Here is a 16,036-nt window from a genome sequence, read left to right as displayed (position 1 = left end):
GAGGCGATAATTTGCATTTCTAGTAAATACAAATTTACTAGATGCTGGGGGATGCTGATGCTGTGGTCTTAATCTGAGTAACACTGCCCAAGGTCCAGATAATTAGGGAATGCATTTTCTCAGAATTTGAAAAGCAATTTCTGAAATGTCACACCTGATTCTAAAATAATGACTCTTTCCCTTGGCCGCAATCTGCTCTTTGGTCCAATAGTATAATTTTTTAACACTCAAAATCAAGAGTTTGGCTTCTTTAGGTCTTTGTCATAGAGCCCTTCAAGTATGGTCTACTACCATCCCATAAGCCCTCACCTTTGCCAGCTTAGTTAAGATCATAGCTGAGGGACTCTGACTGCACTTTGACTTTGATCCCCATATTTGTTTATAGAACTGCTTTCCAATACAATAGTCACCAACCACACGTGGCTATTTAAATTTAAATTAAAAACTCAGCTCCTCAGTTATATTAGACATGTTTCAAGTGCTCAATAGCTATATGTGGCTAATGTCCTTATTGGAAAGCAGACACCATTTCTATCATCACAGAAAGTTGTACTGAAGAGCTCTGTTCGTAAAATAATTCTAGGGTATATTGTTCTTTAGATTCAAAAGAAAAACAATATTTATTAATGAAAAGCCAATTATCTAAATATCTAGCTCTTGGGTTATGGCTAATTAAGGCATATCCTTTTCAAAGATAATTGTGGTCATTAAAAAGAATGGTTACAAATAAAGGTGGCTATGCCAAAACATGAAAAATAATTTAAGCTATGTTAAACTAAAAACAAGGTGTATGTTCATTACAACTATAAAATGTATGTGCATAATAAGACATTATGGCACTACTTGAGTAGGGAGACAGACATCTAGTGTAAAAGGATACAGGGACTTAAAAAAATTTAAAGAAGGGGGGGTGGCTGGGTGGCTCAGTCAGTTAAGTGTCTAACTTCGGCTCAAGTCATGATCTCTCAGTTCGTGGGTTTTAGCCCTGCACCAGGCTCTGTACTGACAGCTCAGAGCCTGGAACCTGCTACAGATTTGGTATCTCCCTCTCTCTCTGCCCCTCTGCCATTCTCACCCTGTCTCTCTCAAAAATAAACAAACATTAAAAAAAAAAAAACCCATACAGGGACTTGGAAGTTCAAGAGCAGGTAGAAATGAGAGAAGCAGCATTGGGGAAACTGGGCATTTCTTCCATGTGGGATTAGTTCCAGCAATACTTTCAAGAATAAAAAACCAGGTTTCAGGGAAATCGAGAAATTGTACACTAAAGGAGGACCTAGAAAGACACAAACAAGTCTAATTATTGGATCTACTCAGGAAATCTAAAAAACTACTTGAGCATCTAGTTGGTACCAGGAAACTGATAGACTTAATGTATATTCTCAGTAAATCCTTATTACCACCTTTTAATATAATAAAATTCTAGTTTGAACTAATTTACTATCAAACAACTATGGACCTTTCTAACCTCAGCCTTTTACTTAATCTCCAACTGTCATTAACTCCTATCGCCTATCCTTTTCTCTTTTCAGAGGTAGAAGTATCCATTTTTATTTCTCTAAGGATAATCCTATAATGTGTGATTTAGGTTCTAGCCCTGCCTATCTCTTGGACATAATTCATTTTGTTTCACTGATTGTTTCTTCCAGTTTGTCTTTTTCCTCTGTCTACAAACAGGCTTGAATCTCTAAAGATGAGCCCTTTGATCCTGAACTTCCCTTCAAGCTTCTCTTCATTGCCAAGCTTCAGACCCCCACTGGTAAACAGAACAAGAGTAACTTTTGAATACCTACTGTGTGCCAGACCATTTAGCTTTAGTGTTTCTAATTTTCACAACAGGCTCTAAGGGTACCATTCCTTTTATAGGTGATGAAACTGACACAAGTGACCTGCCCAAGTCTACAAAGTGTGACTCTAAACCCCATACTACTCTTAGTCACAAAAAGTGCTGCATTATGTATTAATAGATTATGTTCATATTATGAACCAGTAGCATTACTTCCATTTTACAAATGAATAGAGGTTGAGGGAATCTAATTGACCTAAGGTTATGAAACAATGTAGCAAAAATGGGATTAAAATGTAGATTAGCCTGACCCCTAAACCTAGGCAGCCTACTGTTTCATGCTGCACTATGGATTCTGCATTCGGAACCCTAACAAATCTAGCAAAGGTGACCAATGACTTGATCTAGTGGCCTCCTTTAAACTTAACTTTTCTGTGTCTTAACACTATTGACTAACCTCCTCACTCTTGAAACTATTCACTTGGTTTCCACAATACTGTTTTTGTGGCTCTTCTCCAAGCCCTTTTATCATCTTCTATCTGATCCTTAACTTTTCTGCATATTCGTAAGTCTAGGTGTTATACCACTTGTCCCCTCTCTCTTCATACTTTGTAGGAAATGGTTGCCTTTCCTTTTCGGAATTTGATTTTACTAGCTTTGCTTTCCTCCCTTTTTTATCACAGTAGCACTCATCAATCCCTGCTCTTGAGTCATAGGCTCCTTGATAAATATTAAATTTGGGCCCTGAAGTCCAAATGGTAATATAATCATAAGCAGGTAGGTAAGGATGCAGTAGGTTGGTTTCATGAGAACTTTTGGAATGTAGGACTTTCATCATAGAGACTGGTTTTTCAGTCAAATCCACTTTTGGAGATTTTTAGCTTTTTATTGGCAATTATCTTTGCTTAAGCAAACCCTAGTTACTATGTGGAGAATGCTATTACTTTATTAGAAGACTTACTTCATTCAAGGGAGACCATTCACTGTTCCTAATGGAAGTTGATTCTTTGAGAAGTTATTTGAGATGAAAATGCAGATACTATAAGAGCTTATTTTAGTAGATGAGATCACTTTGTTTCCGTAGTGGAAACAATGTTATTTGGACATTTATTAAAAGCAGAAGTGACCATTTTTTTGGTTGAAATGGAAATTCAATTCAACAAACTGGATTTTAGCATTAAGGCTATGAGCCTAGAAAAAGTATTTTGCTTAACTCACTGAATGAAATTCAGAAACACATAAAGGGCAAAAAGTAGGTGCTGAGATTCTATCCTCAAAGAGGACAGAAGCAGTCTTGTTCCTAGACTTTTTACTTCTCTGTAAAGCTGGCTGCACCAGATTAAAGGATCTCACTCACCTATCCTGTTGAACGCAAAGGTCTGCTGCCTTGAAGGCATTCAGTAATTGTTTATTGAGTGAGGTAATGTCTTATTAATAGTAGCATAAAACATAAAGTTATTAGAGTAATTGTCAATTACTCATCTTTGTAGGCTGTCAACTCTTTAACCAACTTTTCCCCCCCAACATTTCAAAGTCTTTTTAAAACTCATGAGTGTTTGAAAGTTAGATTTTTGAAGGCCAAAGCCAAGTGAAACTCTACCACTTTCTGATTAACTCTGAAAACACTCCTGCATTTTGCAGATAGCAGAAGTTATTTTTAGGATTGAAATAATGATCTCACTTTCCCAGGCATGTAGCTTCAGCTGTTTTGACTGTGGGCAGGTCAGGAATGTCCAAAATTCATACATGGACTCATGGTGAATCTCTCTATAAACAAACATGGTATTTCAATAGGGACTGTTGTATTAAAGAGAAACTACATACAATAAAAAATACTGGATTGTATCTCCAACATTTTGAAATTCAATACAAAAAAATCTTTTTGGTAAGAAGCATTCCATAAAACCTTTGGAGCTAAAATAGTTTTAAAAATTAGGACAAATTAAAATTAGGCTCAGTGGCCTGGTCTAATTTTAAATCACGTGATGCAATACACAAAAGCTTAGAACAGATAAAGAGGGATGTTGACAGATATGTAAAACTTAAAGATTTAAAGCTACCAAAGCTAGCATGTCTCTGCAAATCTATAGAAAATTATTTTTTAAAACTGAAAGACAAAGTGCAAGAAACCCAATTAAGGCAGTTTAAACTGGATTTCTTTGGGAGGGGGAGGAATAAATATTAGAGATAGGATTGTTAGAGAAACTGGATGAAGTAAAGGAGAGGTCTAACAACCATATCTTTTTGTAGGCTTTGCCTCATCTACTTTTCTTTGGAAGAAGCAAGTAACAAAAGCCGATTTTGGTAAATAAGTTTTAAACAAGCCAGTTTTTATCATAAAGTTTAATTATGGTTCAGAAAAAATTGAGTGAATAACTTTCTCTGAAAAAATATACTGAATCTGTGTAGACTGCAGTTATTGAGGGGGAGGGGCTGGTAAGTTAAATTGCCCTATTTTCTATCTGAAAATCATAAAAAGTCCCATTTCCAGTCTGAATATAGAGATGCATGTGCCCAAAATGGCTGAGAATAAATACAAGAAAGGCAAAAGCTGCAAAGCTAAGGGCATGCAACAGACTCTAAGAGAACGTCTCAGAAATACCCAAAGTGGCAACAAGGAACGTTTGGCTGGAATCTGAAGTTCTTTCAATCATCTTTGTCTTTTGCTCCATGTTTAAGGATGCGCGTGAACTCGATGTAATTGAAATTCCCCTTTTTGTCGATAGGCGCTTCTCTGTACAGCTCGTCCACCTCTTCATCCGTAAACCGGTCTCCCATCGTTGTCAGCAGCTCTCTCAGGTAGTCTTCCTGGATGGTGCCTAAAGAATAAAGAACTGGGGATCAGAATACATACTCCTCTGGGGACTGATTACAAGGAACATCTACACTTGACCAAGCATATAGTTCTTTATGTTAAGAACTATAAACTTGCAAATATATGAAATATGGGATCTCCCCATGCTTAAGCCAGCCTCAGCAGACAGTTGCCTAGGCAATGCCCAGCTGCCTAGGTCTATCATCCTGTTCTGCTCTATCATCTTCCCTGCCCAAGTCTTCATAATAGGGCCTAAACCTACACCTAAACAAAAGCAGTAAAGTATGATTAAGGAATCTAAGCCTCATGGTTCCTTAAAGTAGCGTGAATGGTTACACTTAGTTTGGTTTTTGTTTTTGTTTTAAGTAAGCTCTATAGCCAATGTGGGGCTTGAATACATGACCTCAAGAGATCGAGAGTCACATGCTCTACCAAAGGAGCCAGCCGGGCACCCCTGGTCACACTTATTCTATAAGCAAATAACACTAAAATTAATACCATATCATAAATATCAATAAAGTGCTTCAGTGGAAAGAATACTGAAGTCCTGAGGTCCAGTTTTTTTGTTTTTTTAAGATTTTATTTTTAAGTAATCTCTCTACCCAACATGGGCCCAAATTCACAACCCTGAGATAAAGAATGGCATGCTTTCCCAACTAAGCCAGTCAGGGCACCCCATGGCATTGATATTTTTAAAAGGTTCTCCAAATAATTCACATCATGATCGAGAGCCACTAATACTAAAGCAAAATTGATAAATGACCAAGAGATTCTGAAATTCATAAAGTAAAAAGAAAAATCTGAATTTTCTTTTTTGTGAAATTAAGCTAAAACACTGATGATACATTTCCTATGAGTTTAAATTATAAGGTCAGTTCACAAGAGCAACTCTAGACTTATGGGGTTTTTGCTAATTAAATTCTACATTTAAAAAAGCTCTTTAAATGTTAGTCTCTCAGCTTGTAGAAATAAATCCTCATCCCCAGCCAAGTCATTCAACTATCATATAAACCTATCATCAACGATGTGCAAGGAGCTGTGGTAGGTGTTAGAAGGGGTTACAAAGATGGGAATATAACGCTGTTGAAGACAGAGCCATGGCTCTGGGTGTGGGGAGAGATTTTGTGACGACTGGGAATAAGTACACAACTAAAACAGAAGGCCAGGAGAGAGACAAGAATATACTTTAGATGTGGAATGAAAGGATAGGCTTTAAGTTTCCCTGGAACCAGGAAAAAATATTATATAAAAACACAGCTAAGGCTCTATAAAGAATGTGACCACTGAGATAAGTTTGAAGAATGGATAAGATATTCTGAGACAGAGCACGAGCAGGGGAGGCGCAGAGAAAGAGAGAGACACAGAATCTGAAGCTGGCTCCAGGCTCTGAGCTGTCAGCACAGAGCCTGGGGCTTGAACTGAGGAATGGTGAGATCATGACCTGAGCTGAAGTCAGATGCTTAACTGAACTGAGCAACCCAGGTGCCCTTGGATAGGATTTTTAACTCTCTTATGGCTGTATTCCCTTCCATTAAAAAAAGTAGCAACTGCTCACAGTAAAAAGCTCAAGCAATACAAAAGTGACTTTAGGAGAAAAAAAGTAAGTTTCCTGTCTTTCCCTTCCAAGTATAACTGTTAAGAATTCCAGTTTTAAAGGGCACCTGGGTGGCTTAGTAGGTTAGGCGTCCGACTACGGCTCAGGTCATGATGATCTCACACGGCTGGTGAGTAGCTCAGAGCCTGGAGCCTGCTTTGGGTTTTGTGTGTCTCTCTCTGCCCCTCCCCTACTCATATTCTGTCTCTCTTTCCTTCAAAAATAAACATTAAAAAAAAAACCAGCAAGAATTTCAGTTTTAAGAGGGAGCATGGTGATATGGTAAGGAAGATACAGAGGGAGCAATGGTAGAGGTAAGTTAGGACAACAAGGCATAGAAGAGCTTGGAAGGAGGTTAGGAAGATGATACAGGAAGATGGTATACCTGAGGAGGCCTAATGGGGCCATATTGTGCGGAAACTATGCTTCCAACAGCAGACTATGCTTGGACTATTTAAAACAGTCCAAGTAATACGTAAATAAAGGGTGTGCCTTCTCAAAAACTTGCCATGTGAGTTACGCCCTTATGTTTCCTTTATATGCAATTGTGCCAAAGGATCAAGCATTTATGTTGTTAATTTTGAGGTTTTTTGAAAGTTAAGTCTATGCCAGCAGTATACTAAGCACTTTGTATAAATGATCTCATTTCCTCATTTAATAATCACAACAACACTATGAAGTAGGTAATATTAGTGTCCATTTTATAGGTAAGAAAACGGAGGCTTAGAAAAAGTTAAGTAACTTGCCCGAAATCACACAGCTATCGCACAGAATAGGTATATAGAACCAGGGAGTCTGATTCTAGAGCAAAAGATTAGACACCAGATTTAAACAATCTCAGAGCTGAGAGGTACCTGATAAACAAATATGGGACAGTACTGGTATCAAGGTCTACAGCAATTTATCCTTTATCCAAGATGGCCCTGGTAAAAGTTATTCATTCAACACAATTACTGACAGCCTAACCATTATGGAGTTATCCTAGTAAAAGAGTAATGTAAGTTTCCTAGAGAAGTTCCAAATACACCTATTAAATTGTAAATTAAACATTTAAGGGCAAAGGCAGTAAAATGAGTGATTAACATGCCATAGGAAAAGCCTGTCCAAAAACAGGTATGGAATAAACCTGAGGGTATTATGTCATCATATTTCAAGTTATTATATGTTTTAGTTACCACAACTAAAAATTAAATCACTTAGTAATTAAAGGTTACCTCAGACTTACCAGTTGCTTCTTCATCAAAGCAAGCAAAAGCATTTCTGATGACATCTTCTGGATCTGTGCCATTTAACTTCTCACCAAACATCGTGAGAAACATGGTGAAATTTATGGGCCCTGGAGCCTCATTCATCATGGCATCCAGATACTCATCAGTTGGATTTTTCCCTGAATAAAAAAGAGGGTCATAATTTTATTTACATCACAAAATGCATCAAGTAATCATCACAGTAAACTTTTTGACAAGAAAGATTATCATTTATGTAGTTTGCTGTGTATTCATAATAGCAAAACTATTTGGGAAAAAGTCTTCTCAGTGAATAAGGCCTGTATTAAGAGTCTAGAGATAGTATGCTATTCTATTGGGATGACAGGAGGAATAACATTGTTCTCATAATCAGTATCAGTGTTTGCAACACACACACACACACACACAGCTGGCCCCCAGCCCAATCCTGAGGCCTGTCCAGAAACTTGTAGGTGGTCCAAGGGCCACACTTTGGGAAACACTGTTCCAGACTCTGAATCTTAGTAAACTACAGCATCATTAGACTGGCTTCACAGGCATTACAGATTCTCTTTATAATATTAAAGTTGATCATTACCCAGGGAGGCAAGCATATCATGCAAATCTTCCTTGTCAATGAAACCATCTCTGTTCTGATCAATCATGTTGAAGGCCTCTTTGAATTCCTGAATCTGTGACTGGTCAAACATGGCAAACACATTGGATGTTGCGCGCTGCGGGCGCTTCTTGGTGGTCTTGGTCTTTGCCCTTTTGCTCGACATGGTGGTGGTTAAATCCTAATTAGGAAGGGAAATATACAAAACACAAAGATTAATAAAAACTAAGCTGCATCAAACTTCCTGACATGTCTGAGCTACTTAGAGATGTGCCTAAAAACTACTCAGCAGGGCAGTATCACTTAACAAACATCTGTCTCTACTAATCAATACTCTTACTCACAGAACCAAACTACAAAGAGAAAAACCAGACTCAACTGTGAGTTCACTCACCCTTAGTAGTCATAACATCTAATGAACAGTCCATCACTAACTTCAAATTCCAAACTGTAACTCACATAATTCAAAGCTCAGAGCATATCAACAAGATTGCATGTCCCCTGTGCTGCAGCATAGCCAGGTAAGTACTGGTTTTACACTTGGGGAAACAGTACTGGTTTTATACTTCAGTGCTGTGGCAGTACTGGGGAATACTAATTCATCTTCAACAAGTCTTTCCCACAGCCCTAGCCTAAACTAGCCATCCCATTCTCAGGTAGACAGAAAGTAGGAAGGAAGACTAATTGATGGAACAGGTCTTCATCTCTTAATCTCCATTGTCAAATAGCATTCTTCCACTCGCAACTAACAATTTTCTTGCACCCTCACTTCTGGAATCAAAGTAGCTCATGAAAGAGATTTGTTGAAAAGTTAACTGGAAAATCTAAAAAAAACTATGAATTCACCTATAAGTTTTACAGATACGTCCACTCTGTCAAAACCAATTTCTTGCACAGAGCCAAGCTAAGTCCCTTGAGGTGTGACTCAATTCTCTAGACAAAAGCCATAGCGCAACAGTTTTTAAAGCTATTTATTTGTTTTAAGTTTTAGAAAACATGTTAAGAGCTAAGGAAACTACCTTTACTCTCTAATAATCTAAATTTATCCCTGTAAAATTCAAGTTAAAAATAAAAAGCATGCCTAATAACAACTGAAATGGAAAGGCAATTTTCTTTTCAGCACTCAATCTTTAAAAGACTATAAAAATCTGCTTGATGTTAAAAAGCCCACAGTCCTCAGATAACAAAATGTTACCGTACCATCCTTCAGAGCTGAGGTGGCGATGGTAGTCGGCAAAACCTCTAACCAGCGAGACTAGGTCACTGTATTGAGTTATATTCTTCCAAGCAGGACTAAAATAGGCACTACTGATTTCACTCGCTGACCAGGATAACAATTTTAAAGCTTACGTTCTGAAAACAACATTTAGCTATGATGTAGCAAAACACTATGCCCTTGCTCTAAAAATAAATCTGTGGCCTGCAAAGAATGAAGCACTACCTAGATCTCCCGCAAAGTGACCTTAGAACACAATGCTTCCTATGAGCTTAAAAAGTTGTTTCCTACATTCTTCCCGATTATACCACATCACCCAGACTAAATTCAATTATAGAAATAATTAGAAAAGCTCTGCCTCAGATTTTTTTAAAAAGCTAAATCTGTTCTCAGATTTTAGTAGGAAATTCCACAAAGGAGAGTCACAAATTCCAGTCCATCCAATATAGCACTCAGTGATACACTGGAATGTGCTGTTGGTAAGATATACCCTACGCGACCCAGAAGTTATGATACACACTCCTCCCTAATTTCCAAGTTTCCTTTAATCACAATTTGTGTGGCTGCCTTTGAAAACTTATCAGCACCATGGATGCCTATTTTCGTTCTGTAACACCTTTTGGGGCAGCAAATACCATTGTTATCTAATTTTTCCCTCTATTCTAAATGTACTTTTAAAAACTAGAAAGTTACAGTGTATATTATTGCACCATCTTTTAACTGTACTCAAGAACTTGGGGTGAGTGATCCAGATGTAATGAGTGACACATATTTACCAGTCCACCTCTCTTTGCTGTGTCTTTGCAAATCAAAGCATGTCTTTAAAAATCATCGGTTTTGTTTGACAACATTGTCTTCCCTTCATGAGGCAGGAATGTCAGTTATTTTAAGAACAAAGAAACTGATGAGAATTCTAGGTCAAATGGTTGACACATTTTTTAATCTGTAAAAACTCAGAATACTAAATTTGATGGGAGTCCTCTAGGTACCTTTACATATATATATTTGAATTTTAAATCATTTCCCATTATGATTCTTTTAATCATGCATTCTTTAAATTTGTATTCATTGTAAAAACGGTTTGTAAAAGTTATAAAGGTTTTTTTTTCTCCCTTTGGTCAGCACTGACAGTGGTCTTTCACAGAACTTTAGCTCAATCAATACTTAATCATCAATCTTTAATATGATCGATGAATTATACCAAAGTGCATCAAATGTCACTAGTGTTGAAAACTACTTAAGAATTAAATGTAAGGCAATTGTCCTATCTTAAAAAGGTTAAAATATAGTTGGGGAAGCAACTATAAAGAAATGAAATGAGGGGTGCATGGATGGCTCAGTCAGTTGAGCGTCCAATTTTGGCTCAGGTCATGATCTCACAATTTGTGAGTTTGAGACCCACATTGGGGTGGCTGTTGTCAGCGCCGGGCGCACTTTGGATCCTCTGTTCCCCCCTCTCACTGCCCCTGCCCAGCTCGTGCTCTTGCTCTCAAAAATAAATATACATTAAAAAAAAAAAAAAAAAAAAAGGAAATGAACTGATTGGTTAAATTTATGAAATGACACATAGTTTTCATTCCTGAAGAACTCTCAAGTTAAAACAATGTGTGACAATAATGAAAAATAACTCAAAGGTGATACATGATTATTAAATACTGTGAGTTGAGGAAGATCTTTGTTTCTAAAAGATCGAGATGGTGGGGGAAGACCCTGAAAAATCTTGTACCATTTAGAAGCTAAGAGAAATCCTTAGAATTAAGAGATTCAGACGTTAGTTTTAATTCTAAAAAATTAAGATAGTTACTTCTACCAAAAGCTGGTAGTATAATGTTAAGACAAGTTACTACCTGGGCCTTTTTCAAGGAGGTTGTGCTCTTGTCTATGAGTTTATCTCCCACCAGAAACTGGTAGCCTTTCAGCAATAGGGAGTTCAGCCTCACAGTAAGTTGTTCTAAAATACAGAAAATGTAGGGGCTCCTGGTTGGCTCAGTCGATGGACCGTGCAACTCTTGATCTTGGGGTTGTGAGTTCAAGCCCCACGTTCGGTGTGGAGATTACTTAGAAAAAGAAAATAAAGTCTTTACAGTAAGGAAAGCGTGGTTAAGTTTTTCCTACCAAACTAAAAGTATGGGTGGAATAAACACTGATGAAGAGGGAGCCATATCAGGAACAGTGCTATGATCACAAAGAGCATATCACTTATGGTATTGTCACTGTCCTCCTTGCTATGATTCTAGTTTGTTATCCATTTTGACTTTCCCCCAACAAGCGAGACTGTAACTCTCTTTATGTAACAAATGCACAACTCATAGAAATCTAGGAAGCTAGGATAAAAAAACACTGAAAACATTTCATGCATCAATGTAAATATTCTTTATTTAGGATGGGAAGATGTAAGCATCTGAGATTTTCAAGTTATAGGATTCTCACTCATTCAAAGTTAGAGTCTGGAGTTTATTTCTGAAGCATTTAATGAAAGCTCTTTCATGTGAAGGCATATTTGTTGTATTAAACTTTAAAGCAGGGAAACTTGCAGAGCAGGCCTCTATGAAAAATGAAAGGATTTCAGATGCACAAGAAAGTGAATGAAACATAGTCAATGGTGGTCAAGAATATTCAGTTTACAGATCTAAAGGAGCATAACCTTGTTTTAAATCAGGGGACGTAAGTGTTGGTAGCAATGAATTTGGGGGTGTTTTAGCATGATCAAATAGGAAGAAACTCAATTCAGGGTTATGACAAAAGAAGGGATACAAATCAAGTAAGGAAAATATTAGACTAGATTAAGTGGTAGAAGTAAAGGTCCTCAAAGTCTTTTTCCACACACCGAGGGCAACCAGAAGATTTTTCAGCATCTCAAGATATACTATGGTTTCATTTATAAAATAATATTAATCCATACTAATATTACACTTTGTTACTCTAGTTAGAATTCTAGAGTCTAGCATTTATAAAGTGGTAATAGATATAAAATAATCTAGAGATGTTTCTTCTACAGAACTGATACTACAACTGGTAGTATCCTAGGAAGTATGATACATTCTTTAAAGAAAAACTCCCATCTTTGAAAACACTTCCTAATGTGGTAGCATGTAGTATCATTTTTCCAAATCCAGACCAAATTTCCTACCTCATTTATCAACGTACTTCCCCCTGAAGCGAAGTTTATGCGATTTTTTTTGGTGCCATCCCCAGTTTTTTTAAAAATGTATTTTCAGGTTAGTGCTTCTGTTCCAAATGAAGCGAGCTTTCAACTCCTATGCAAACTTCCGGTTAAAGGTAGGATTAGATCTCTTAGCCACACCCAAAAAGTTCTTAGCACTTGACAAAGGCAATTAGTTGTCAAGGTTCACATGCCAGTAAATGCTCACTCTTGAAAACGGAAAGCTTTTCTTGTTAAGTTTTATCAAAAGCCTTCCAGAACATGAAACAAATAGTTTTAAAAAACATTCACTTTCTTCACCTTCAGATAGAAAACATTTTCCACTTAAGTTAAAATCTCAACTGAACGCATATTTGTTCCAAAGTTCTGCTTGAAGAACTGATATATACCTTCATATACCAGCTCAACTACTTTAAAAGGAAACACTCTGGCAAACTGACAATAACCCGAGGTCTCCACCCAAAAGGAACATGGTATTGTATTTTGGAGTTTTCTCAAACGGCAGACTACACCCTCAACCCCTCTATGTAAATTATCACTTAAAAAAAAAGTTCTAATTACAGAAATGGATGCTGAGCTGAGGAAGCTGCTAATTTGAGTTGGTTATTCCTACTAAACGTAGCCACACAGCTGCAACAACAGCTGCAGCACGGCGGACACTGGGTTTCGGTTTTTGCGCAAACTCTCTTGAATCCGGCAAGTTTACGTTAGAAACTAAACATAGTCCAGGAGTCAGCGCCGCGGGGTTCGGGTTTCGCAGGCCCGGCTGTCGCCCAAAATCGCGGCGCCAGAGAGCTAAACCACACTCCTCTAGCTCCGACTTTGGGCAAAGGGACAAAGTCCGCGCCTCGGCTACTTCCGGGCGTGGCCTTCGATCCCAGAGCTGGCCCTTGGGCTCGAAACAAGGAACCCGCCAGTACACCTGCCCAGGTGCACTCCCCGGCTCCGGTGGCCCGCTACTGCCGTCCCAGCCGCCCCGTCGAGATGGGCCCCCGCGATGGGCCTCGCGCACCTTATCGCGGGCACCACTCACCCTGCACAGCCGCAAGAATCCCAGCACTTCGGTAACCCCTTCGCTGCCCTCGCTGCCGCTATCAGCACTCTTCTACTCCCACAGCCCCCTAAAACCAACACTTCCGGCCTCCGCTTAGCAAACCGGAAGGAAGCCTAGTCACCATTGTCGGCCGACAGAGTGGGCCTGACTTAATAGAAAGACGACGGGTGGGGGGAGTTGCCAGTGTCCTAGGAGGGCGCAATTTTGAACGAGTGCACAGGAAGGAGCATAAAGCGGGCGACTTAGAACACAGAAGAATGTGTAATGGTTCGTTCGTGTAATTGTTCTACTGGGTTTCCATATTTTTGTACCTCCTCTTACAATGTAGGCTTTTTCCCCCCTTTCCTGTTGGTAAATGGGTGAGCCTGCCCTGTGGGTTTGCCTCCCTGCACATTCCAGGGCACGTCCAGGGGCGGGGCCTGGCAAGCCCAAGTCCTTGTAGGGAAATAGCGCAGAGGGCTGCGCGGCCCACGTGACCCGCGCCCGCGCTTCCCAGAGGGCCAGACCCCGGCCGCCGGACGGTCGTGCGCCTGCGCGCGGGACTCACTCAGGGCGTGGGTCTCTGTGAGGTCTACGGGTAGGAGGTTCTATCTCTGTGCACTGTGCTGTTTCGAAGGGTCCCACCCCTTATACATTGGAGCAAACTTTCCTAAGTCCCCAGGGCCCTCAGCCAAGCGGCCACTACTTTTTTTTTGGCCCAGGCGGATGTCATGAGGTCACGGATGATGAAGATTTCCTCCCTCTTCAAAACCGTTTGCTGTTTTTCCCACCAGAGCCCCGGTTAACAAGGGAAGTCGGGACCTGACTAGGAGGGAAGACAGGCGACCAGCAAGAGCTAACTAAATCTTGCCCCAATCTCTCACTGTGAAGCGGACTTGCGGCTTGGTGAAAATAGGGATTAAAAAGTGCGGCCTATCTTTTCTCAGCTCTCCTTTTCTTGGACAGCTTCTAACAATGCATCTTGTTAAAGGAAAGCCCGCCCCAGTTCTGTCCTCTCTCCTTTTCCATCCAGAGTCTGGTGAGGAAGAGAAGACTGTGGTGCTCACGGTCACCTCAGCTCTCTGAGCTCAACTACAAAAGGAGTGAGTTGGACCGATATTACTGAGGATCGTCATCCCAGCCCTGAGGTTCAGTGCCTAGTTTGGCTCACGTGGCCAGAACAGTTCTGACGTTGGGGGTGGCTGTGGTTTTGGCCTCTCACTTGAATCACCCTGCTAAAAGGAAGCTAAAAGTTGCATTATTATGTATTCTGAATATTAACACACTGCAACTTCCAGGACCTCAGGAGCATTTTATCTACTAACCAATAGCATATTCCAAGGTTAACATTGAGGTAAAAATCACTGAAAAATAAATAACTGCCCTAATTCTATAGTGGGAGTGACACAAAGATGATTAGTTTCCTAAGTGGCCTTGATAATTAAGAATCACGGGGGTGCTGGTAAAAATTCAAAATACTGGGTGCCTTATCTCCAACCTAATGATTCAGAATCGTTTTAGAGCAAGTCCTGTGAAGCCATCTGTATAACTGGGGTCCTAAGGAACTCTTAACACTTGGGGATACAGAGCTAGACAGCTTAGGGCCTAAGACCTAGGCAGCGACAGGCCAAGTCCAGATGGCTTAGAGGTAGGGGTACGGCAGTTTGGTTTTGGAGTCTGACTTGGGCAGCAGTGTGAGCACCCTGCAGTGCACTCGCACCTCCACTGAGTGGTGACCTGCCACCACGGAGACCTGGAGGCTTCCAACTACTGTCCTTGTCTTCAGAAAGAAAACTTGAACCCACAATGAAATAGTTTAGTCTTCTCAGCTCGGAAGGAAGCAGCAGCATTCTTTTGCTTTTCTAAGTGTCAGATAATTGCCTTGTTTGCCTTGTTTCTTTCCTCTCAATCAGTCAACAGGTATTACACAGCCCCTGTATTTCCAAGTGTTGTGGTGGGTGTTGTGGTTTATGCTGTTTGAAATAGAATAAAGCTGCTATCTCTGGGGTTGGCGGAGAGGAAGTAGAAAGGATTGCAAAGGCACAAGGGGTGTCAGGGAACAGTTTGTAAAACAGATCGTTACAGTATAATTGCATAAGGCCCATAGAAGGAACATGGGAAGAAATAAACCTGTGTGGGGATTTGTGGAAGGTGGCCCCTAGAGGACTTTTGAAGAGCTGATTCTAAAAGTCAATGGGGAAGGGCACCTGGCTGGCTAAGTCTGTAGAGCATGCGACTCTCGATCTGGGGTGGTGAGGTCAAGCCCCCACATTGGGCATAGAGCTTATTTAAAAAAAAAAAAAAGGAATTAAAAATAAAAATTAAAAGTTAAAAAAAAACAGGTCAGTGGGGAAAGAGAGGAGAGGTTCCAGGCAAATGGAGGAGCATGCTTAATTGTCTAAAGGTGATCAGAGAAACTGGGTGATTGAAGAGGAATAGGAATTGTGTGGTCAGTGTTCATTCATTCCTTTATTCATTCCACAAGTAACTCTGGGTACACAAAGGTTAGCAAGCCACTGTGGAAAAATAAAAACCTTGATAAAATGTTTTTCACATGCATCTAATATATTGATACTTGTTTTAATGA

The 16,036-nt window shown here is 39.6% G+C and overlaps 1 protein-coding gene across 3 annotated transcripts; it reads right to left on the bottom strand.

Annotated features, from left to right (window-relative positions):
- Positions 1-4,112: 4,112 nt before the first annotated feature.
- LOC131490336 (myosin regulatory light polypeptide 9) lies at positions 4,113-13,588 on the bottom strand. 3 transcript variants are annotated; one of them, XM_058692586.1, is made up of 4 exons: positions 13,450-13,588; positions 8,020-8,218; positions 7,421-7,582; positions 4,113-4,605 (listed from the first exon to the last, which is right to left on the bottom strand). In XM_058692586.1, the coding sequence occupies exons 2-4, from the start codon at positions 8,201-8,203 to the stop codon at positions 4,433-4,435; spliced, it is 519 nt and encodes a 172-aa protein (XP_058548569.1). In that variant the 5' UTR covers positions 8,204-8,218; positions 13,450-13,588; the 3' UTR covers positions 4,113-4,432. The 3 variants fall into 3 exon arrangements, with proteins under 3 accessions (XP_058548569.1, XP_058548570.1, XP_058548568.1); XM_058692587.1 differs by lacking the exon at positions 13,450-13,588 and adding an exon at positions 11,101-11,124; XM_058692585.1 differs by lacking the exon at positions 13,450-13,588 and adding an exon at positions 9,238-9,362.
- Positions 13,589-16,036: the final 2,448 nt, after the last annotated feature.

The sequence above is a fragment of the Neofelis nebulosa genome, chromosome 11 (assembly GCF_028018385.1).
Source record: "Neofelis nebulosa isolate mNeoNeb1 chromosome 11, mNeoNeb1.pri, whole genome shotgun sequence".
Classification (NCBI taxonomy): Eukaryota; Metazoa; Chordata; class Mammalia; order Carnivora; family Felidae; genus Neofelis; species Neofelis nebulosa.
This window is presented reverse-complemented; position numbering and strand designations above follow the sequence as displayed.

What these genes read in the sequence shown, in the direction of transcription:
- LOC131490336 (XM_058692585.1), bottom strand. An exon ending in TGATATGCTTGCCTCCCTGG is followed by an intron (nt 7,583 to 8,019) that starts GTAATGATCAAC and finishes TTTTTTATTCAG; the next exon opens with GGAAAAATCCAACTGATGAG. An exon ending in CTTTGATGAAGAAGCAACTG is followed by an intron (nt 4,606 to 7,420) that starts GTAAGTCTGAGG and finishes TTTATTCTTTAG; the next exon opens with GCACCATCCAGGAAGACTAC.